At 35.4% G+C, this 25,790-nt stretch overlaps 1 protein-coding gene across 3 annotated transcripts in view; it reads left to right on the top strand.

Annotated features, from left to right (window-relative positions):
• Window positions 1-25,790, top strand: part of STRN (striatin) — a 118,036-nt gene that overhangs the window by 27,666 nt on the left and 64,580 nt on the right. For all 3 annotated transcript variants that reach the window (XM_042246278.2, XM_042246279.2, XM_004006025.6), the window contains exons 2-3: window positions 13,723-13,826; window positions 21,022-21,095. In XM_042246278.2, coding sequence (XP_042102212.1) covers window positions 13,723-13,826; window positions 21,022-21,095 — 178 coding nt within the window. The remainder of the gene's footprint in view (window positions 1-13,722; window positions 13,827-21,021; window positions 21,096-25,790) is intronic.

The following is a 25,790-nucleotide window of genomic DNA, read 5'->3' on the forward strand; positions in this document are numbered from 1 at the left end:
TCTTTTCCTATGAAGGTTTTTGGCTTCCTTAGAGTTAATGATTAACTCGTTTTCCCCCATGGTTTAATTTTCTTTGAGTGTTGCTCTATTCACATACTTCAGTTGCTTTTAGAAACAAATTTACATGTGATCATACTTAGCAGATAATTTCTCTGGCCCACTTCCCCCGTTTTCAGTACTTTTTTGCTTGGTTGGGCTGAGTCTTCATTGCTGCACAGGCTTTTCTCTAGCTATGGGGAGCAGGAGCTGCTCTGGTTGCGGTGCACAGGCTTCTCATCGTCACGCCTTCTCTTTGCAGAGCCCAGGCTTGGGAGTGCTCGGGCTTCAGCAGATGCGATCTGTGGGCTCCGTAGTTGTGGCTCTCAGGCTCTAGAGCAGGCTCAGTAGTTGTGTTGTGGACATGGGCTTAGTTGTCCTGCAGCATGTGGGATCTTCCCAGACCAAGGATCGAACCTGGTCTCCTGCACTGACAGTTGGATTCTTTATCATTGAGCCACCAGGGGAGCCTCCTGTCCCCCCCTTTTTTTAAAAAAAAACAACTCTTGACCTTATTCCTGGAGTTTCCTGTCTTGCTCTAATGTGGGCTATTGCTCTTTAGGGGCCTGTAAATCAACTCTTATCCTGGAACTCACTGCTTCCCTCCATTGTTAGAACTCCGCTGTTTTCTGAAGTCTTTTTCGTCTTTTTAGTTTATCCTTTCATTTTAATGGTATCATTAGTCTCTTGAGGAAGGATGTATGGGAAGGAACGGTTTAGAAAATTTGTATGTCTGAAAATGATTGACTGATGGTTGGAAAGAATGTGAATATATTGTTTCATTTCATTGTAGCCTCAATATTATTCTGATTCTTATCTGTTATATTTGTCCTATTTTTTTTGTCTTGGAAGATTATCCCTAGTTGTCTGAAGTTTTATGATAGGTTTTGGTGTAAGTGGTGAATTTGCATTCATTGTGTTGGTGGTAGGATTGTTTCTGTCTTTCACTTCTAGAAAAAAAATTTTTTTGAATGATTTGCTTGATATCCTTTTCTGACTTTTCTCTAGTTTCTCTCTTTATTAGAGTGTTAGGCCTTTTGATTGATCTTTTTACTTTCTTATCCTTATCTATCTGTTTTCCATTTCTTTGCCTTTTTTGTTTTGTGAGAGAATCCTTCACTGTATCTCTTGATATTTTATTTTCCTATTTTGACTTTCATCTTTTCCGTCTCAAAGAGTTTTGTTTTCCAAAAGGTACTTCCAGTTATAAGATAAATGAGCACTAGGGATGTAATGTACAACATGTTAAGTATAATTTACATGGCTATATGTTATGTAAAAGAGAGCAAATCTTAAGAGTTCTCATTATAAGGAAAATATTTCCTTCTTTAATTTTATATCTGTATGAGATGATAGATATTCACTAGACTTACTGTGAAATCATTTTGTGATGTATATAAGTCAAATCATTATGCCACACACCTTAAACTTACACAGTGCTCAATGTCAATTTTATCTGAATAAAGCTAGAAGAAGGAAAAAACCAAACTGTTCAAGTAATCTATTAGATAAGATTGGGGCCCATACGATGAGACAGCGTTTCTGAGGATTACTAATTTTCATCCATCTAACCCCAAAATATTTATAAAAAAATCTAACTAGAGGCCAAATATAATTTACTACACAAATAAAATAGTCTTAACTGCAAAAAAAAAAAAAGTTCTGATCTCTAAACATTTTGATAGCATCCTGTTATTTTGTGGAGGCAGTATCATCTCTTGTTTCAGCAAAGCATTGTATATTTGTTAAGAAGTTTAGCTCTGGCTTCCCTGGTGGCTCAGACAGTAAAGCGTCTATCTACAATGCAGGAGACCTGGGTTCAATCCCTGGGTCGGGAAGATCCGCTGGAGAAGGAAATGGCAATCCACTCCAGTGCTACTGCCTGGAAAATCCCATGGACAGAGGAGCCTGATAGGTTACAGTCCATGGGGTCGCAAAGAGTCGGACACGACTGAGTGACTTCACTTCACTTCACTTCACTTCACTTCACTTCACTTTAGCTCTGGAACCAGATCTGAATCCTGTTTATGCTTATTAACCCTGGACAAACTAACCTCTATATGTCATATTGTTCTCTATCAGTTAAACAGGGATAATAACACTTCATGGGAGTCTACGAAAATTAAGTGCAATAATTACCTATAAACTCATGTACCCAGTCAGTATTAGCTGTTATTTCTCTGAGACCATTGGAGATCTTTTGAAAACTTGTTTTGTGTCTATATTGTCTTGTTTTCTTTGTGTTCCTTTTAATCCTTATGTTTTTGTCTCTATATTTTATTGGATAGAGACTTTTTTTAAATGTCAGGATGGACCATTTTTAAGAATGTAGCCCTCATAAACGGGTGGGAAGTCCTCTGTTTCTAGACTAGGAATCTAACATGGAGCTTTCAGTACAGTATGATCAGGCCTTCACTGAAGGATAACCTGATTCAGGTGAAACAGCTTTTTTATTGTTGTTGAAAGACCCCTGAATGCCATACTTAAATGACAGTAATTTCTTTTTTCCTCTGAGTTGTATTCTGTTTTTTAGCAAATGGCAGTCTAATTACCTGCCTTGAATAGAGAGCCTAACTGCAGAGGTAGAAGGAGCCTGGGTAGGAAGTAGATTATAGGTTTTACCTTTAAAGCTTTCACTTAGTCATCTTGGTTTTTTTGGTCACTGCCCCATTCTTGCCCTCTCCTATACCTGGTATTCTGAGTCAAGACCTCTGTGTTTACATTTCTTCAGAGACTAAATGTCTGATATCTTGCAGTGGTGGGCTAGAAATAGTTGCTTTCTTGCATGGAGTAGGGATGGACTCCAATAGGTTTGACTGCATTTCATATACTTTTAACTTCCACCTTTTTTAAGCCCTGTAACACACCTGTTCATCTGTGTATCTCATACCTCTTAATTTCAGAAGTGTTCAAGGTATTTTGGGGGAAATCTACTAGCTTGTCATTGAATTCCCTCTGTAGGTACTTAGGTTTCTGAGCTGCTAAGTAAGTACCCTTTCTTCATCTGTTTTCTATCACCCCTTGATGCCTGTGGCCTCTTTATATTCTCTTTGATCTTGTGGGTGTATATCTTTTAAAAAATTATTTAGTTCTCCTTGGAAAGGAGCTATTCTTTCTGTCTTATATTTTAAAATTTAGTGTGTGTTTGCCTCATGACTATGCTGAAGTATATGGAGGTTTTTTCCTTCTAATTTCCTTTATTATTCATATTTTCACATTCCTGAGAATTTTGCCATATGTCTATCAAGTTCTGTGAATTATCCCAAGGGGATTTTTAATACTTTACTGTGTCTTTAAATCTGTACATTTACTTAGATATGAGTGCTATCTTAAATTATTTCTCCAATCAGGAACATGAGCAGTGCTTTTATTTATTAATCTTTCTGGAATCTCATTGTATCAGACAGCACAGAGATAGAAATTTCCATCTCTTCAGAAAGTCCAGGAGGACAGCTCTGTTCTTGAGTGTTTTACAGTTTTCTGTAAATGTATTTTTTTCTGTAAGTATATATTTATCCTTATTTAAGTGAATACATTATATATTATTCATTTGTTACTGTTACTGTCTTTTCAGTGTGTACTGTTAATACATAGTGTTACATGAAAGCGAGATGCCCTAGAGCAACATGGACAGGCTGCACATGGGAGAAGGTTACCCGTTATCTCAACGTTTGGTCTTCTGCTCTATACGGTTCAGACCTTTTATTATTGCATCCTAAGTGCTTCAGATTCTTGGGAAATTGAGACCTAGTAACTAAGAGAAGTAACTAGGAGAAGGCAATGGCACCCCACTCCAGTACTCTTGCCGGAAAACTCCCATGGACGGGGGAGCCTGATAGGCTGCGGTCCATGGGGTCGCGAAGAGTCAGACATGACTGAGCGACTTCCCTTTCACGTTTCACTTTCATGCATTGGAGAAGGAAATGGCAACCCACTCCAGTGTTCTTGCCTGGAGAATCCCAGGGATGGGGGAGCCTGGTGGGCTGCCGTCTATGGGGTCGCACAGAGTCGGGCACGACTGAAGCGACTTAGCAGCAGCAGGAACTAAGTACACAAGAGATGAAATTCTATTTTAAATTTCAGTGGTTATTGCCCTTCTGGTGACCAGAAGACTTATAACCTCTATCCAGGCACTGCTATAGAGAACCTGGGGAATCAAATTAGTATTCAAAAAATTATTTCTGGTGAGCTTGAATTGGAGCAAAGGAAGCAAAGGCTTGAGTCCATCTGGAAAACTTCATATAGAAAAGCCTGGTGAACTATCTTTTGATTTTATTTTTGTTACTTTGGAGGGTAACTATTTGTTGCCCTTTATTTGTAAAAGGAAATAATGGAGTGCTACTGGTTTTATGGATTTATTTTATATACTGCCACTTGGCTAAATTCATCCGTGATTTTTTCATTTTTCTAGTTTCCTTGGGTGTTCTAGATACACATCATTTCCTTTGGGGAAAAAACCAGTACTTTTTCCTTTCCTTTAATTATTTCTTTTTTTCTTCTTGAATAATTCAAATACACGTTTGTCCAGGCAGTTTTTTTTTAACTACTATATTAATGGTATTGGTGGTGGGGTCATCTTGAATCATCTTTACTGCTTTTTTACATGTAGTTCTCTTTTTTTTTTGACTTGGTTTTGGTAGGAAATAAATAGGCCCTTTGAAAGGTACCAAAATGTGCTAGACCCTTTCGTAAACATTACGTAGTTTAAACTGTACAGTAACATTCTGAGTTTGGGGATATTATCAGCATTTTTACTAATGAGGAAATGAAAACTTAGGTCAAATGATTTGCCATTATTAAGTGACAAATGAACTTTAGAAACACTAGATATTGAATGCTTCTTTTGGAATCTTTGATTCCTGGATCATATTGAACCTGTGAAGAACTATAATAAGATACATAATACTAAGATAGGTATGTGAAAGTGCTTTGTAAGTCATAGTGGAAAAGCTGAATATTATCGTTGCCTCTCCTTTGCTTATCAGGGATAAGGTATGCGGTATGATGTGTTAGGTATTTGATCTACAAAAGCACCAGGAGGTCCCTAAGTGGCTACAGAAAAGGAATGTGTTCCTGTGTGATACTTACATTATTTTGAAAAAGACAGCAACAGCTCTGGTATACTTAGAAAATAAAAAAATTTTGCTGTTTTCTTTTTATTTTGGAAAAATGAAGTATTTTTTTTAGTTTAAATGTTTCCTGCAAGAACAAATAGATATTCAGCATTATCTTCTGGAATTAAATTTGAATCAGCAGACATGGAGGTTAATAAACTTGATAACCAATAGATAAAGGAAGACTGTATGAAAAAGAGTTAAGGTAGCAATGAGTCCATAAAAACTGGTAATAGAGGACACCAGACTTTCTCAAATATATTTTTTATAGTTATCTGTTTATAGTGGTTTCATCAGCATATTGGAAAATTGCTTATTAATCACTCACAAATGCATAGTTTTCTAAGTCCTATTCAATATGTATAAGCATTTTATCTGTGTGTGTAATATTAATTATTTATAGGATGGTTCTGTTAATAGTTAGGCCAAATTGCTAGTTCAGTCACTTAGTGACTATTAATGTTTCACCAAATATGTGTTTCATGATCGTGAATTTCTTCTTTATTCTCACATAATTTTCTTGCAATTATGTGCTATTTGTCATTATATAAAAAGATTATATATAATTTATTGTTGTGGTGAGGGGAAAAAAGCAATCCAATCCATAAACTTGGGTTCTGTTATTACTAGAATAATGATAGCATATTTTTACTATCAGAAGACAGTAAAAGATAAAAACCTGTCTTGGACCACTGGTTGCTTATATTCTTTTCAGAGGTAAAACAGTAATATAAGTAAACAGGAAGATTTTGCCTACATGTGAAAGACGAGAGAAAGGCTTAAACGTGTTCATTCAAGGGGTTTGGCATCCTAAGTTTTTTTAAGAAATTGATTCTATTATATTTTCTGTTTGCTTTTGCCTGAATATTTAATATTTATAATTTTCATATATTAATATCAAAACCTTTTGTTTTAATGATAGAAGTTGCAGTTCACATTTCATAGTGACAGTGTGGTAGTTGAAAGAACTAAGAATTGAAAATTTTTTCAAAGCTATGTGGAAAACAATTTGTGGCTTATAGTAATTTTTTATACTTCTAGTTTATTATTATCTTTATCATTTACTATGACTAAAATTTTATCTTTTTAATCAGATAACATTGAATAACTAAGATCCTTTGGGACAGAACAGTTTTTTCTATTTGTTTAGTAGGTACTGTACTCAGTAGAGTTATTTAGTAGAATGCAGAGATCCTGCCTTTACATCCTAATACAAGTCAAGTGGGAGGCACATAGAAGGCATTAAGTGAATAATTGTTGAATGCATGAATGGGGGCGTGTCTTCAAGGGGATTATAATTTGGTTGGAAATGAGATAAATCATAAACACTTAAAAAATTTAATGATAAAAGCAAACATTTTAATTGTGTGATAGTCCCAGTTAAATGAGATTAGCTACATACTGTGTTTAGCAAAGTGGTGAAAAACAAAAAATCCACCCCATTTTTCTTGAAATGTTAGGTAAATAAAAATAATGGCACAGAAACTTTATGAGGAAAATTTTAAGGAACTCACAGTTTGTTAAAGATAAAGCTAGCTGTAGAGTTAATACCATGTTAAAATACAGTTTTTGAGTTATACATCAGTTTTGTACTTGACTCCAGAATTAATAGGCATCTCACTGTATTTTATTTGTGTTTATTTTTTATATTTGCTGCTTTTGCTTGTGAGAGGTTCTGATTCTAGTCGCATACAACATATGCTATTCAGCATACATGTTTCAGCCACTGAACTGTGAGCTCGGTTTTACTTGTTTTGTCACTACCGTAGCCCTAGTGCCAGTAACTGTCCTGGTACAAATGAAAATGGTTAGATAGCATCACTGACTAAATGCACATGAGTCTGAGCAAACTCCAGGACATAGTGAAGGACATGGAAGCCTGGTGTGCTGCAGTTTATGGGGTCCCAAAGAGCCAGAGACGTCTTAGCAACTGAACAACAACAATAATAAATGCTCAGTTAATATTGTCAAATGAATAAATGTGAATATTTGAGTCGAATCCCCAGTTGTTAGTAGCCTCCAATGTTTCATCTTGTGAATATATATGGAATATGTGTGTGTATATTATATATACGTTTGTTTGTTTATATATGTGTGTACTGGTGTTGTACCCAAACTGAATTGAAAGTGCACTATTAATAGCAGCTTGGTTTCTTTGTCTTTCCTATATTCTCCTTTATGGCAGTTTGAACTGTGATGGGTGGTAGGTATTCCTCACAAATGTTATTAAACTGAATGAAAATGGTTGATTTTATTTTCTTATAAAGAGACTGCTAGAAATACAGTCATACACAAGGAATTTGGAAGAGAATCAAAAAGCTAGTGTGTACCTGTTTGTCAGCCTGAGGACATTTATAAGACTTCATCATTCTCTGTAAAGAGCTGGGGTTCTGGGACAGCTCAGTTACTTGCTCTTTAGCAGCCTATTTGCTTTATTTTTGGCCTTCTAACTATGTCACAGATGGTGTAGGTCAGTGGTTCTCCAAGTATTGTCCCAGAATAGCAGCATCAGCATCACCTGGTAATGTGTGATACTTAATCACAATGCATGTTCTCAGGCCCCACTCCAGACCTGTTGAATCAGAAATGAGGAAGGGGCCAGCCCAAGCAATGTGTGTTTCAACACGTCCTCTAGGTGATTCTGATGCTGAAGTTAGATGCTGCCAAGTGATGACACTGTCTTTAGGAGAAAGGGCCAGCTAGAGGTGATGATTGTATGCCCAGAGAAAAACAACTAGCAGCCTAGATGCACGAGAATAATGTAGTCCAAAGCGTCTCAGAGGAAATAGGTATAATTTATAGAAGACATTAAGATGTCAGTATAGAGCAGATTGTTGAAACTTCACTGTGTGTTCTTCTTTAGCTCAAGTAAACTATTTTATTAACTTTTACTTTTCATGTATTTCTCCTGTTGTTTGTGAGTTTGTGCTCTGTTGACAGAAACTTGTATCAGTTGTCTTTTGGCACTTTAGATTTTTGTAAAAGTGAATGTTCTTTCTTTCCCATAGCATATGACAGAAAAACAATTGAAAAATAGCCAACCCAAACTAATATGTTTTGTACATTTCTTTTTGAATATACTTTTCAGTGATTTCAGTTTTAAATTTTAACCCTGTAGAATTTTAGAGTACAAGATAGTTTAAATGGTCTCAAAAACTATTTAAAATAATTTAGTTATTAGATGCTCTCATGTGTGCAGGTAAACCTACTTAGATATAGCAGATTTATATTCCTTATATGTATCCTTTTGACAAATTAAAATTGAAAATAATAAAAACAAGTTTCCTGTTTATCACATAGACTTAAGTTGTAAAATATCTAGTTACTGTTGGTTTTTTGTTGTTTCTAACAGGAAATTAGAGGCCTGTTTTTAGGTACACAGTATAAAAAACTTATGGAATTTTTAAGTATTTATTTTCCTTGAAGATAATTCCAAAATCTTCTTTTGAAAAATACGTGCCATTACTGTTCGTTTTACTTGCACTACAAATACTTTATTTGTAACACTTAAAAGCTATCTTCATACCTTACCTACTTGTTCAGATTGTCCACAGTAGTGGTGAAACTGATTTAACACTGTCACAGTCAACATGCAGTTGCATTTTTTCCCAACATATTACCTAATTATTGAGCTTTATTAAGCTGATGAAAAGGAGAAATGTGATTATAATTTTAATTGGCATTTCTCTTGTGAGAGTGGACATCTTTTTAATATGTTTAAGCTTTTGTATTTCCTTTCTATCAACATGTTCTTTGTGTTTTTTCCTGTTCTTGATCTTTTTCTTATTAATTTGTAGGTGCTCTTTATATATAAGGAAAAACAAACTCTTGTGATATGTGGCATTACTACTTCTCTGATTTTGTTTTGACATTTTGTCAAAAAGAAATGGTCTTATTTGTTATAGTTTTTCAGCAACTTTTAAATTACCATATATAAATTTTGTCTTTGAGGTGAAATTTATTAGTTTCTTATGACTTTGGGTTTTGTCTTATTTTCAAAAAGACATTCCATGAGATTATTAGAACAGAACAAACTCTGCCTTTTCTTTTAATACTTTTGGGTTCCTTTAAGTTTTTGATCCTTTTGGCAATTTGTTTTGATATGAGAAATAATTTCCAGATGGCTGCCATCAACATTTATTGAATAATTACATTTTCCCTAATGATGTGCAGTGTTACCTTTAATTTATATTAAATTCCTGTATGTATTTGGGTTTGTTTTTGGATTGTCTGTACCATAGGTATGTGTTTTTGTGCATCATTACCACTTTATAAGTGACTGTAAATGATGATATGTTTTAAAATATTTCAGAGCTTTGGAATTTTTTTTTCTTGCTTATTTATTTTTACATATGTACTTTAGGCTCATCATGTGTGATGTTTTTAAAAACATTGTATTTGTATTTTGATTGGGCTTGCATAATTTTATAAAATTAATTTAGGGAAAAATAAAATTGTAATACAGAGGCTTCTTGTTTAAGAACACGATTTTGCTTCTGATTTGTTCAAGTCATTTTTTTACGCTCTTCAGTAGCTTTTAATCTTTCTATACCTCTTTTTTTTCTTGTAAGGTTTATTCTAATCTTATCACTTTGTTATTATAAATGTAATTGTTTTCATTCATTATATCATCTAACTGGTTGTTTTTATAGAAGCCCATGGGTTTCAATTTATTATTTTTATATGTAGTTATTACTGAAATTCCCATATTTTTATAATAATATATAGTCTATTTTTTTCTTGGATTTTCCAGATATCCAGTCAGATCATTTGCAAATAATACGATTTATTTCCTTTTTAAATTTGTAAACTTATTTTTTATTAATTGAAGTATAATTGATTTACAGTATTCTATTTAGATGCACAACATAGTGGTTCAGCATTTTTATAGATTTTACTCCATTTACGTTATTACAAGATAATGACTGTAATTCCTGTAGTATACAATATAGTCTTACTTATCTATTTTATACATAGTTTGTTAATCCCATTCTCCTAATTTGTCCCTCCCCACTTCCCGCTCTCTCCCCTTTGGTAACCACAACTTTGTTTCCTGTATCTGTGAGTCTGTTTCTGTTTTGCATATACATTCGTTTGTATTATTTTTTAAATTTCACATACAAGTGATATCATACAGTACTTGTCATTCTCTGACTTATTTTCCTAAGCATAGTGTTTTCCAGGATCATCCCTATTACTGCAAATGGCAGAGTGTCATTCTACGGCAAGGTAGTATTCCAGTGTATCATACGTATATATATGGAATACTGCTCTGTCTGTAGATATATGTATATACACACCACATCTTCTTTATCCATTTATTTGTTGATGGGCACTGAATTCTTTCCGTGTCTTGACTGTTGTGAGCAGTGTTGTTATGAACATTGGGGTGCATGCGTCTTTTTAAATTAATTTTCATTTTTTCCAAACCTTATTTCTTTCTGGACTAATGACAGTGGCCACCACCAGAGCAATGTTCAATATTTGTGGTAAGAAGTGGACATCCTTGTTTTGTTCCTGATGGTCATTACTTCTTAGGTTTCTCTATTACACTTGGTACTGGCTTTTGAATTTAATTGTGTCTTATCATATTAAGGAAGTTGGCATAGTGTTTCTTTTAAAAACAAAAAAATCTCCTGTTGACAGAGAAGTTGGAAGGGCAGTACAAATAAGTTTTTTTTCTGAACCATTTGAGGGCAAGGTGCCAGGCAACCTGATGACCTATTGCCATCCACCAAATACTTCAGTGTTTGTTTTCTATAGACAAGTACTATCCTGTGTAACTACCACACATAGCCATCAAAATGTAGAAATTAACACTGATGTATTACTACCGTTTGATCCTCAGATCCCATTCATATTTTGCCAGTTTTCCCAACAATGTCCTTTTATAGCCAAATCTAGAACAGAATCATGTATTACATTTGGTTTTCAGGTCTTTTTAATCTCCTTTAATCTGAAACAGTTTTTCTTTGACTTTTATGACCTGACGCTTTTGAAGATTATAAGAATGTTAACATAAAATGCCCCTCAACTTGAGTTTGCTTGATGTTTCCATATGATTGATTTCAGGTTTTGCATCTGTGGCAGAAATGTCACAGAGATATTCTTTGATCACTAGGAACTATCACAGGTATTTCCATTATTCTTATTTGTGCTGCCTTTTCCAGGCACCTCCATCTTCTTTGTAATCTTTCTTTTCAATAATTCTGAGTCTTTTAGTATTAAATATTTAATTAGTCCAGTATGTGAATTGATAGGAGGATGGGGAAGCAAGTGTCCTGGAAATATAAGAAGTAGTTGGTGGGTTGGGGAATGAGTCACAGTGAATATTTTGAGTATTAGAGGCTGCAGTGTCAGAATCACCCAGGACAGAAATACAGAATGGTCCCAGAAATATAGAACTAGTCAAATGGGATAGAAAGGAAGAAATTGGTAATTTTAAAAAATTATTTTGGTTATTAGATTATATTGGTTAAATTATTATTATTTTTTTATTAAAGCCACTTTGAAAACTGTCTTCTAGGCCAAAGCACTGTTTGACCAAATAAGTTGGACTGTCATATCCTTTTGAAGGACATTCATTTTTGCCACTTTAATGCATGTATTATTACTCTGCTTATGTAAAATAATCTCATTGTAGAACAAATAATTTCAAAAAGTTTTATGATTGTTTAGTATAGATATTACAGATATTTGATACATTTTCCTCTTTGTATACAATTGAATCATCTTTAGCCTATTTTTACATATTTCAATAGGATAAAAATAATCCTTCTAGTAACTGCAATGTAAATTTTAAGAGTTTGTTCAATTGACAACAAAAATATGACAGTACCTACATTCTCAAGGTTATAAGAAGCTCAGTGAGTTGGATTTTATGTTTATTATGGTACTGAAAAAAGAGAAATGGGTGTCGTTTAAACTAAGAAGTTTGATGGTCATTCACCAAACCTTTAGTTGGATCATCCGCAATTTCTTAAGGATATTGTAAGGTCCATCATTAAATGTAATTTCTTGCTTACTTAAATGGAAAGCACTTTGGATATATAAATAACATTTTCTGAGTTAATATAATAGAAATGAGAGGGGAAAGAATGTGAGAATAGTGAAACTGATAGCTGTCTTTGAGGGCCTTTAAGTAGATAGATCTCCTGCCACACTCCTAGTGGTGTTAAGAGTCACCTTAACAGGTTAGTATTTGTAGCATAGTTTTTAAGTCCTTAAGTAGAAGGTATTATTTCAGTTCTAAATGTATTTTCCAGTTATTCTGAACTACTGTTCTTTCCTGTCCGCTTTTGTCTGACTGAAGATGAGAGTATTACAATTTATTTGTGTTAAAATGTAGGGTTTTTTCTTTCTTTCTTTCTTTAGTGACACTTGGGAGGGGCCAGGAAACTATGGAGGGCCACTGGCTCTGATTTTCCTTTTCCCACCTTTCGCTTTCTTTACCCCTGCATATCGAATCTAAATGGAGTGGGATTAAAGGTGGGGATTGAGAAAAGGCAGTTATTCGTTATTTGTAGATGTCCAGGATAAACTCTCTGGAGACAAGGAATCCATCATAAAATTTAAGTAGATGGTGAAGCTCTGAGAACTCTTACTTTACAAGGCTTATTATAAGAACTCATGATTTTGCTTTACCCACTTTCCTCATCTTCACTCTGAAAATAAACTGTAAGTTTCAGGTGTACAGCATTATAGTTCAGTATCTGTAAATGCTGCAAAATGATCACTGCCACAAGTCCAGTTACCATCCATCACCATACAGCTGGCCTGTTATACTCATGTTGCCTGTCCCCAACCCTTTTCGCCTCTGGTAACCACAGATCTCTTCTTTGTATTTATGTATTTGTTTTTGTTTTGTTTGTTCATCTTTATTTTTTGTAAGATTCCACATGTGAGTGAAATCACACAGCTTTTGTCTTTCTCTATCTGACTTACTTTGCTTAGCATAATATCCTTGCGGTTCATCTATATTATTGCAAATGACAGGATTTTATTTTTTTATGGCTGAGTAGTATTCAGTTGTGTGTGTTATACATATACATACATACATATACGTACGTATACATATCTTCAGTAGCCATCTGTCAATGGACACTTAGTTTCCATATCTTGGCTATTTGTTATAAATAATGCTGCAGTGAACATGGGGATGCTTATTAGTGTTTTGAATTAGTGTTTTTATTTTCTTTGGATAGATACCTAAAAGCGGAATACTACAAGTTGTGGTAGTTCTCCGTCTTCATTTTTTATAAAGGAGAACACCCCTCAGTGCCTTAGAAGACAAACTCTTGAGCAGACTGTACTGTATTTTGCATATGTCTGCACTTGTGTTGGTTGCCTTAACATCTGTAGTCTGAAGTAAAATGCATATAGATGTCCTTTAAAGAAAAAAAGTTAAGCATTCCACCCCTTGCAATCAGTGCCTTTCTGTTTACTTTGTGACAGATATGTAAAAAGAAATGTTTTTGTATTTAATTTTTTTTATCTTCCAAAGATTCTTCAACTGAGTTTTTAAAAGTTTATTTCATCTAAACTGCATTTTGTCTTTCTTTTCCTTACTCAGGCCCAGATTGCCTTTCTTCAGGGGGAAAGGAAAGGTCAAGAAAACTTAAAGAAGGATCTTGTGAGAAGAATCAAAATGCTGGAATATGCTCTTAAACAGGAAAGGTAATTCAGTAAAATGGAAGGTAGTGTTCTCTTACTGGAATAATTTTTCTGTTACTCCTAAAACAGGTTCAAATTTTAATGTGTTCTGTTTGAATTTAGGAACTAGTATTTGTAATAAACATTTAAAAATGGTTGCTATATGTTAATTTGGTAATGAATGTTTAGTAATAATGACCAAAAACTGATGTATATGGTTTTAAAAATTTTAACAACTTTTCTCCATACTCTGTCCTTTCTGAAGAAATGTGTATACTTCCTGAATGTCAATATCCATTTCTTTATAGAATTAAAGTAGTTTTTGAACTGTAAAGGAAATTTCTATAATACTTAATCCCTTTTCCTATCATCTGGTATTATTCAGTTTGATGTATTTTCCATGGAAAAGACCTGCTCTGGCAGACTGTGTTGAGAATCTTTCTTTTTGATATTTTTAGCCTTTGCTATCACCTATTCATATCTCTCCAGAAGTGAATCTTACCTTTCTGTTCTGCTAAGTGTCTGAAATACTCAAGAACTAAACTTGGCTTGCAGGTAAAGGACAATAGGTCATGGATAAGAATTTTGGAAGTTTTCATATGAATTAAGTATTTGCTTTAGCAGATGGTCTTTAGAATTTTTGTCAGCAACATGAGACAGTTCTTTGTTTTAGATTATTGAGTACTTGAAAGGTGATATCAAAATTCTGTATTTTACTTTGTTTGTGATCACATGGCCTTTTCATTTTTTTTGAAATTGATGAATGGCTTGTTTGAAAAACCACCATAAAATAACATTTAGCAGATGATGTTTATGAATATCAAGAGCTATAAAGCTTTATTAGTTGTGTTTACCTTCATGTGGGATTTTAAATGGCACAAGAGACTGAAAACAGATTGCCCCTTAGTGAAAAATTGGTGGTTCTTTTCATTCCTTGAGAGGTTGATTGAAAGCTGTTTTGGGAAGGTGGGGGAGGGGGGTAGAACACTTTTAAAAGTGTGTAATTTGGTAATATCTGAGATTTTAAGCAATCTAAATGATAGGCATAATCAAAGAGAGCATAAGAACAGTAATAATAACTATTTATTAACTACTGTGTATTAGACCTTGAGACTAAAAAACTAAATAACTTAGAGTTGCAGAGTTACAGTAGAGCTATGATTCGGATCCCTCTGGTTTGTCTGCTTCTGAAGCCTGTACTCTACCAGTACATTACACTATCTTATAAGTCAGAAAAATTAAAATATACAAATACTAAGTGTGTTTTCCTTCTCAATAACATATTCATTAATCTGTCCATCCAATTTAAGTACTGTGCTGGAATTGGGAACAAGCAAGTCACAGTTCTTGTCCTTCACAGCTTAGAGTAGCAGGAAGCAGAGTCATAAATCACAAAAGTGCAGTGTAGTAAGTGAGATGCTATGGGAAGAAGTCAGCACAGGGTACAGTGGTACCCAGGGTACAAAGAAGGGAGTGGTTGTTTGCATCTGCAGCCTGTGGAAGTAGAAAGGAGGCTGTAATTAGAGGAGGTGAGACAGGAACAGCATCATAAAAAATAAGCTATTTGCCGAGGTTTAGGACGTGGAGATGGTATGTCTGACATGGGACAAAGCAGTATGGTATGTTTACAAACTTGTGATTACTGTGTATGGAAGGTAGGGGCTGTAATGGTAGAGGTGGGCAAAAGCCCGATCATGAAGAGCCTAACTAAGGAGTTCAAACTCCTGTCTTACATTGGAAGTTTTTAAAAAACATTTCATTTTAAAATAATCTCAAACTAATCGAAGTTGAACAAACTATATACTCTTTACCCAGATTTCACCAGTTGACATTTTGCTGTATTTACTTGGATCATGTTCTCTCTGTATACTCAAGGTCTTCCCCGTCTCCCGCCCCTCCCGCAGAGTCATTTGCTACTTGTTTGCAGACTAAATACTTAAGAGAGTATCTTCTAAGAACAAGGACTTTCCCTTAAATAACTACAGTTCATTATTAAGGAAATTTAATGTTAACGTAGTTCTGTTATGTAATATAGCCCATATTCATATGTTCCAATGATGATCTTAGTACACTTGATCTTAGTCAGAAGGCCCAGAAGCGATCCAGTGATGATCTTTATAGCATTTTTTCCTACCAAATGTGCCGGTAATAATCTTTGTAGTACTTTTTATTCCTGGTCCAGGGTCTAGTCTGCTGCTGCTGCTGCTAAGTCGCTTCAGTCGTGTCCTACTCTGTGCGACCCCATAGACGGCAGCCTAACTGGAGTGGGGTGCCATTGCCTTCTCCAGGGTCTAGTCTAGGAATATATATGGCATTTATTTGTTGTACAGTTGAAAGGTTTAAGCATAGAATAGTGTTAAAAAGATTTTAGAAAATCACGCTGACCTTGGTTTGGGGGATGAACTGAAAAGATCTGTTAATAGAGGCCAGAAAATTGTAATAGTTTAGGATGAGAAATGGTATATTAACTGCTGGAATAGAGGAGTCATCAACTATGAAACATTTTATTTTTTACTTCTAATGTTGTATTTTTTGGCTGCACTGTGTGGTTTGCAGAATCTTAGTTCCCTGATCAGGGGTCGAACCTGGGCCCCTGGCAGTAAAAGCCCAAATCCTAACCACTGAATCACCAAGGAATTCCCTATGAAACATTTTAACTAGAAAAAATCCATAAAATTTGGAGGTGACTTGGTATTGGGGATGAAGAAGAAAGATAATTCAAGAATGATTTCTAGGTTTCTGGCTTGAGAGAGAAGTTTGAAAATTATAAAGTGAGTTAGAAATAAAGAGGGCAGTAAAGCAGATATAGAAGAGGATTCATGAATAGAGATGTGTACTTGGGAATCATCAATATTGTGGGTAATATTATAAGAACTTTGAAACGAACAGAACTAGCATGGAACAGGAAGTAACAGGAGCCGGTTGCAGGAGTGGTTTGAGGAAAAGACAGAAAGAAGCACTAACCAAAGAGCAGTGGGGAAGGAAGGAGAAAGCAGTGAATGAGAAGCAAGCTAGAGAAGGTGGGAGTTTGGCAATTGCAGATGCCAAACAAATCACAAGTTGTATACTGAAAATAGTTCTGGACTTGCTTGTTAGGTGCTTGTTGGTGTCCTTGCCAGAACAGCTTTAGTGAGGTAGCAGGAACATAAACCAGATCACAGGGGATTGAGAGGTGAGAAGGATGGATAGTGTGGAGACAGACAGAGTTGTTTATTTTTTCAAGTGGTTTGACTTTGGAGAACAGAGAAGATAAACAGCTGGTGGCTGAGTCTAGGGAAGATTGTTCCTTGTTTTTTAATTTAAAGGGATTCTCCTGGAAAAGTATCCCTGGTTTCATATCTTTTGAAGTTCATGGAACTTCATGAACTTCATGCCATTACATCGGGAATAATCTCCTAATGTATGGCACCACTGAAGTGTGTAATAAATTAAGGAATTAAAAAAATTCTTTGTGAATTAGTGTTCTTAAGCATTTAAGTTCTCTTCACTGTGAAGTTATTTTTATACTACCTAGTAATTTTTTTAAAAAATTAGAGCTATAAAGCATTTCAGTTCTTTTCATTTTGAAATTATTTTTTCTAATGCCTTAAGCCAGTTTTTTTTTTTAACTGCAGAAAATTTGAAACACAGACATACAGAGACTACTATCTTTTATATACACCTCCAAGCCTCAACAGTTAACATTTTTGTCAGTCTTGCCTTATCTCAATCTATTTAAGAGCAAATTCTAGGCATCTTGTCATTTAACCTGTAAAAACCCAACTAAGGATCATGGTTTTGAGTTGCTGGTTATAGATTTTCTAACTAGTCCCACTTAAAAAGGTCCACAGTTAAGTAAAACTGAATCTTGAACATTACAGAAGGATTACTCACCTAGTGTGGGTTTAACAGAGCATTCCTTAAAGGGTGATAAAATTTACAAAATGAAAAAATTACATATAATTTTCCAAGAACACACAAGGTATAACCTCAGGTTTTTTCAGAAAGTTCTATACTGAAGAATCTCAAGCACTATATAAAATCTAATTCTGAAACATTTCTTCCATTTGCATCTCTTGTGTCTGCTCTAATGTAAAAACTCAGCTATCATCCTTGCTTCTAATACATTTTCTCATTCTAGTCTTTATTTTCCACATCCATGGGATTCATTTTCTAAATCACAAATGTTATATCCTTGCTTAAAAATATCTAGCTAATTTCAGAATTCTTAGTAAAACCTTTTACATCCAGGCCTCTTTCTAGTCCTGTACACACACACACACACACACACACACACACACACACACACACACACACACACACACACACACACACACACACACACACACACACACACACACACACACACACACACACACACACACACACACACACACACACACACACACACACACACACACACACACACACACACTGGTTTTCCACACCCCCACCCCCTACTCTTAAGATGTTTCTTCTGACCAAAGTACATTCTTCATCAATCCATTTGTCTGATTGTAAAACTGATTGCAGGTTTTGAGGTTTCTTTTTGGTAGCTGTCCTTGACTACTGTCAGGACCTTTGACAGAATTAGATAATCCCTTATCTGAATTTGTGTAACATTTGATATAATAATAGTTCTTATCCACAGTGTTACTTATTTACATTTCTGTCTCTTCTTCATCTCCTTACCTTTTCCCTTAAGCAACTATAAGCTGCACATTATTCCCAGCAGCCAATAAGTGCAGTATCTGTCATAATAATTTAATAACAGTTTGTTGGATTTAATCAAATTATTTTTAATTGTCAACGTTAAAGTGTGGTTGGAATGCTGTGTTATATTCCAAGCATATCATATGTAATAATTGACTTTGAAACAAAATCGTAATGGGATGTCATTAATATCTTTAATATATTATAATTATATGATTTTCATGCAGTTTTATCCAGTAAAGGCAGTTGGGAGGTGTAGCTGTGTATCAAATGTAGAGTTCTTAGGCATGAGATTTACTGTTTAACGTGGAGTCAGATATAGATAGAAAAAGATTAGAGAACAAGAAAATTGTTAACAGTGAGATGAAGGGTTAAAACAATGGGAAATAATATAAGTGGAAAGGTATTTTAGCATATTGACTTCAAAAGAAATGTTACTAAGTTGAGTTCTGTGAGTAAATTGTTTTTCAGTGAATTTAACAATTCAGTAAGGAGACCCTGATTAATGGGAACGCAGCTTGTAGCAAACAGCAGTTCTTTATTTTGTCTTTATCTAATTTTTTTTGAAATGTTATTCATAGTGTTTTGTTACATACATTGTATAGAATATTTTCTATTCCCTTTTCTTTAAGCTCTGTTGTAGTTTTTCCCAAGACCACTAGGATGCACTATAGTGCAGCATTTTGGGTTTGAAATTTTTTTTCATATATCTATGTGTATATAAATATATACATATATAAAACAAAAATATGTAAGTTAACCCCATAAAACTTCATTACTGCTTTTATTCTGTCTTCAGGCCAGTTACTTTTAATTGCTATTTTGACTTATAGGAGCTATTGTTACTTCATCTTATGGTAGATGAAGTACATTTCTGAAAAATCTGAAGATTGACCATTACATTTAAAAACCATAGCACGCACATATAAAACACACAGAAATGTACGCACACACATAGACACACACAGTATTTTGTGCTTTTTTTTTTTTTAACTTAAGTCTAAAGCTCAATCCCATACTTGAACACAAAGATGTTCTTTTTTCTTTTTAGTGGGTGTATATTATCAAAAAACTTTTCATATGTATGCAAAATATATAAAGATTAATATAAAATATACTAATTACCCACCACCTACCTTAAGAAATAGAACATCAGTTATCTGTAATTTTCAGAGATTTTCTTAACATTCCCCTCTGTATAAAATTTTAGTTTTTTTTTTCTGCTATGACTGAAAAATAATTAATTCAAAATAGGGTGAAGAATTCCAATATTTTACACATTTGAGCAAATGATTTTCATTTTATTTATCCTTTTCTTGAAATATAAAAATTTTAAAGTAAATGCTCAGTTAGTCTTTTATAAAGAAAAAAATAACTTACAAATTTGGCTCTTTAGTTGACCTTACGTGCATGAGTGCATGCTAACTCTGTTCCATTGTGTGTGCTAAGTCTCTTCCAACTGTCTGCGACCTTATGTACTGTAGCCCACCAGTCTCCTCTGTCCATAGGATTCTCCAGGCAAGGATACTAGAAGTGGGTTGTCATGCCCTCCTTCAGGGGATCTTCTTGACCCAGGGATCAAACCCAAGTCTGTTATGTCTCCTGCACTGGCAGTCATGTTCTTTACTACTGGCAACACATGGGAAGCCCTTATTCCTTCTTTATTATTTGGTTTTTCAAATTATTATTGTTGTTGCTTTTATCCCAGTCTTATTATATTGAATATTATAATAGCCTCAATATTTGGGGGAAGCAAGCAAGTAAAAATATACAACCTTAAATATGGTTCATTTTTAGTTTACCTTTTAATTTTGTACCTTACTTGGATTATTTTTCTCATCTTAGATGGTTCAATCTGAGATGGTTAAAACAGATGAATCAGAGATGATAACATCTAGTTAACTTTTAAAAGAAAACATTCCTGTTCACAGTTCTTCCTGACTTCATCTTAAAAAGGCAAAAGATACCTTTACTGTTAAAAAGTATGTTTATTTCTTCTAGAATGTCTTATCCAGCACTGATAATTCGAGCTGATTCCTCCTCCCTCTTTTCGGATCGTTCACTCTAATGCGTACTTGGCAAAGCATAATTGCCTGACAATGCAGCGTATTATGGGTGACCTTTTTTTCTTAAAAAAAAGCTCAATTTTGAGAAAGATTAGTCTTTTTCAAGTTTATTCCACAATCCAGACTTATCTATTGCTTTTGATAGAATTGTACTCTGGCGGTCCTCAAGAAAATCTGAATACTGCAGAAACTAGAATGTTACATGGTTCATTCATAATTATAGAAACAAGATTTATCATTCTCAGTGTTATTACTTTTTTGTTGTAACAGAGAGAGCTTGATGGTATAACAGCAAAATGATAACGGGAAGCACTTTTATATTGACTTTGATACTGTGGAAGGCTTTGAACAGTTAAAAGTTAGTCAGGACTGCTGCATACTGATGACTACTCCTATTACATATCTTAAGGTTCATTTAACTGTGTTTTAAGATGGTTTGTATTTTCTTATTTCTTTGTTAGAGCCAAATACCACAAGTTGAAATATGGGACAGAATTGAATCAGGGAGATATGAAGCCTCCAAGCTATGATTCTGGTAAGCTAATTTTAAAGGAAGTTTAAGTAATTAAAAAGAAATTAATATCCAGTATTTTGTAGCAACAGTATTTATAACTGCAAGTTAATTTCTAATTATTTGCATATTAGTTATTTTTTCTGACCTGCTTATCTTTGGGCATTAATCTCTTAGTGTCACTTAGATCATTTTCCACCACCTTCCTTCCTTTCCCCTCATCCCCTTTCTTGCAGTCCCCCATTTTCTGCTTATGTTCTGCACTTACTGGAAGGATCAGAATTCATGGGGTAACATGCACCAACATAACTGTGTCTTGCTGGGTCCCCACAATTTTAATGGGAACTTTGAGATGTGTAATACAAAGTACATCATGCCCTTGAAATCCTGAGAGAAAGAGTATAAGCCGTGGAGGTAAGAGATTTTTTCTTTCAGTACAAGAGAATTACTCATCCTTTAAGTCTAATCCCTCAGTTTCAGGTGCAAAATTGTTTTGGACTTTTTTATCCACAGGATGTTCTGTAACCAGGACAGTGTTTTTAACAGCTGAAGCATTTATTATCTTTTTGTGTTATTTCTTTTTCTTTCTCCTGTCTTCCTCATCACCCCATTGAACAACACAACAGTAGTACTTGTAAAGATATTAAGGAATATAATTGACTAATATATTAGTAGGTGTTAGAGAAAAGTAAGAAGAGTTGTTGGAAAGCCATCACCACATTTCAGATGAGTATGTTTTTGACATGATGTCAGCTTAAATTCCTGGATCAAACGTCTGATATAACTATCACATGCTGGGCTTTATATACAATAACTTTAATACTTAATGCAATTATTCAATAAAAGTAATATTATTTTAATTTTACTTGTATGAAATTTAAACTCAGAGAAGTAGAGAAATTTCCCCAGGGTTACACGGCTATTAATGGGAATATGGATCTGAATGGGAATATGATTTTCTGACGCCAAAACTCAAATTCTCCCCATTTGACCACACCATTTCTATGTTTGACAGTGTCTGAAAGAACAGAATAATTCCTAATACACTGCCAATTTTGTAGTTCACTTTAATGTAGTAATGTTATTAACAAGTTCCCACAGCTGAATATTGAATCCTTGAGATTTAGAGCAATACCAATTGATCACTGACATTTTTTTGTTGTTTTTTTGGTGATCAGATTTTCTCTCAGATCATGCTGTCAGCAGTAAGGAAAGATGGGTTCCGTTCAGTTCAGCCGCTCAGTTGTGTCCGACTCTTTGTGATCCCATGGACCCAGGCTTCCTGATCCATCACCAACTCCCAGAGTTTACTCAAACTCATGTCCATTGAGTTGGTGATGCCATCCAACCATCTCATCCTCTATTGTCCCCTTCTCCTGCCTTCAATCTTTCCCAGCATCAGGGTCTTTTCCAGTGAGTCAGTTCTTCGCATCAGGTGGCCAAAGTATTGGAGTTTCAGCTTCAGCATCAGTCCTTTCAGTGAATATTCAGGACTGATTTCCTTTAGGATGGACTGGTTGGATCTCCTTGCAGTCTAAGGGACTCTCAAGAGTCTTCTCCAGTAACAGTTCAAAGGCATCAGTTCTTCAGTGCTCAGCCTTCTTTATGGTCCAACTCTCACATCCATACATGACTACTGGAAAGATGCGTTAAAGAGGAGAAAAATGGAGATGGGGAGACGGGTTAGAGGACTTTACAACCTCCTGGGCGAATGAGGAAGTTTACCTTGACAAATGTACCTAAAATGGAGTTGAAGAGAAGTGGGTGTGTTCAGGAAATACTTAGGAAGTAAAATCTGCAGGATATTAGTTCTTGTTTAGATGGAGGGTTTTTTAAAAAAGGGAGATGCAAAGATGACTCCCACACTTCTAGTATAAAAAACTAGACCAAAACTGTGTTTGGAAGATGCTGGGTACACCTTTGGATTTATTTGTTAGGCCATCAAATGAAAATAGCTGGTATACAGTTGGGCAGGTGAGTCTGGAGCTCCAGCCAAATATAGGGGTTTAATATGTAGATTTCAGAGCATAAGCAGTACTGATGACACTCAACACCAATGGGATGGAAGGGAGGTATAAGTAGAAATGGCCGAAGGGACCAGTGGGGTCAGTGAAGAGACAGAGTGTGTGTTTGTCTGTATCTGTGTGTGTGTGTGTGTGTGTGTGTGTGTGAGAGAGAGAGAGAGAGAGAGAGAGTGAGTGATATGTTTCTTAGAGGAGGAACTAATAAAAGGGAGAGAGAATAGTGATACTTAAAATGTGAAAGTATCTGAAGAAATAATAGAAATTCTAATCATAGCTGGAGAATAGCAGGAGAAGCATGAATGTCTTTTATTGTTACCAAGAGAGAATGTAGGAAGTTAGGCGATGGGTCCATAGGTTTGGGTTTTGGTCTAGTGGTGGGTATTTAACGTAATAGCTGTATGTATGAGACAGGATTACCTGCTAAAAATGCATCAGAGGTTTAAGAAAAGTGGAGAAGGTTTAAAATAATAATCAACAGGACAAGCTTATTAAGAAATAGTAGGATTGAGAAAAGCTAAGGATTCGATTGAGTTGTATCATCAGAGTTTATATAGAAGTGCTGCTCTGCACAGTTGGCACCCTAGGTAAAATATAAGAATGAAAATAGTGAACAGCTGGATTCAGGGAGGGATGAAGGGACAAGAAAATTGGAGACATTATCAAACAAGTGACTGAATTGATAGACCCTGAACTAAGACTGCCGAGGAAAGAAAGTGAAGACAGAAGGAAGCTAATGGATCAAAGCAAGTGGATAGGCTACAATCTAGGGCAGATCAGCAAACTCTTTTGTAAAGGACCAGATAGTAATATGTAGGCCATTTGTTCCCTGTTGCAACTACTCAACGCAGCTGTTGTAACTTGAAGGCAGCCACAACACATAAATGAATAAGTGTGGCAGGCTGGGTTTGAAAAGTGAAAGTGAGTAGCTCAGTCGTGTCCAACTCTTCGGGACCCCATGGACTGTAACCTACCATGCTCCTCTGTCCATGGGATTTTCCAGGCAAGAGTATTGGAGTGGGTTGCCATTTCCTTCTCCAGGGGATCTTCCCAACCCAGGGATCAAACCCTGGTCTCCCGCACTGCAGACAGACACTTTACCGTCTGAGCCACCAGGGAAGCCCAGACAGGCTGGGTTTGATCTGCAGGCTAATGTTTGCTGACCCCTGATCTAAGGTCCCGCCTAAAGTCAAGTGCCTAGTGAATTGGAAGTATTGAGCCTGAAGGATGTGCTCAGAAAGTGAGTTTGCATCAGTGACAGTTTTTCATAATGACAAGGTCTAAGGCATGACAGCTAAGAGAGGGTGGTGGTTGTGCAGAAGCTGGAGTGAACCACCCACAGGAGTGTTAACTTCAGTCAAGATGATGTAAAAGTTTAGTTGCAGAGGAATGCACCTGACTTAAAGCATTACCAAGGGGTTTGTAAATTAAGTGATAAGAACAGTGACTAGGAGAAGGTATAGAAGGTGGAGTATCCAAATTAAAGAAAAGAAGCAGGGATTTTTCTTTCTTCATTATTTTATCCATTTATTGTATTTTCCTAAAATTGACAATCCAGATGTTTTCTGAAATATTCTCCACAAAAAATTAGTTTCCTCTCTTTTGTTCCACTTGCAAACCCTTACCGTTTCTATTTCATAACTTATGTTAAAATCTATTTATTTTTCATACGTCAGTTTCTTCTGCTTAATATTAAAAGCCAGATACTTATTTAAAATAGAATGTCTTTATCCAGAGTAACAAATTCTGCCTTCTAACTGAGATGTTCAGACCTTTCACTGGCTTCCCAGGTGGCTCAGTGTAAAGAGTCCACTTGCCAATGCAGGAGATATGGGTTCAATCCCTGGGTTGACCCAGGTTGACCCTACATTGTTATTTTTGTTTCAGCAATTCTCTTTCAGAGAGATTTAAATAATGTAAAAAACCTAAATATCCAGTGCTCATCTTTCCTTCGTGTGCATCCATATCTTCCGGTACAGTTTTCCTTCTGTCTTGAGGACTCTTGATACATGTGCTGCTGATAATGCCTTCTTTCAGCTTTTGTGTGTCTGAAAGTCTTTATGTTGTTGCTTTTATCGTTTCTGATGTGGTATCTTCTGTCATCCATACATTTCTCTGTGTATTTATTGTTGTTCAGTCCCTCAGTTGTGTCTGACTCTTTGCGACCCCATGGACTGCAGCACGCCAGGCTTCCCTGTCCTTCACTGTCACCCAGAATTTGCTCAAACCCATGTCCATTGAGTTGGTGATGCCGTCCAACCATCCATCCTCTGCCGCTCCCTTCTCCTATGTATATGTGACCTTTTTCTCTGTGTGCTTTTAAGATTTGTCTCTTTCTCCTTGGTTTTAAGCGATTTTATCATGATGTGCCTTGGTATAGTTACCTTCTCTCCTCTCCCCAGTGTTTCTTGTGCTTGGAATTTGTTGGGTTTCTTGGATCTATGGGTTTATAGTTTTCATGAAATTTGGAACTTCTCAGCCATTATATCTTCATTTTTCTTTTGGTTCCTCCTCCTTATGCTACGATCAGAAAACTGTCAGGGCAATAAACTGGAACAATCATAGGGCTCACCTGTTTGCTTCCTTTTTCTCAGAATTGCTATCCTTCGTTGTCTGATGTTCAGTGTCTTTACCATTGTATGCTCTATTTTGTTTTATAGTTGCTTCAGGCAGGAGGGTAACTTGGGTCCTTGTTACT

The sequence above is a fragment of the Ovis aries genome, chromosome 3 (assembly GCF_016772045.2).
Source record: "Ovis aries strain OAR_USU_Benz2616 breed Rambouillet chromosome 3, ARS-UI_Ramb_v3.0, whole genome shotgun sequence".
NCBI classification, from domain to species: Eukaryota; Metazoa; Chordata; class Mammalia; order Artiodactyla; family Bovidae; genus Ovis; species Ovis aries.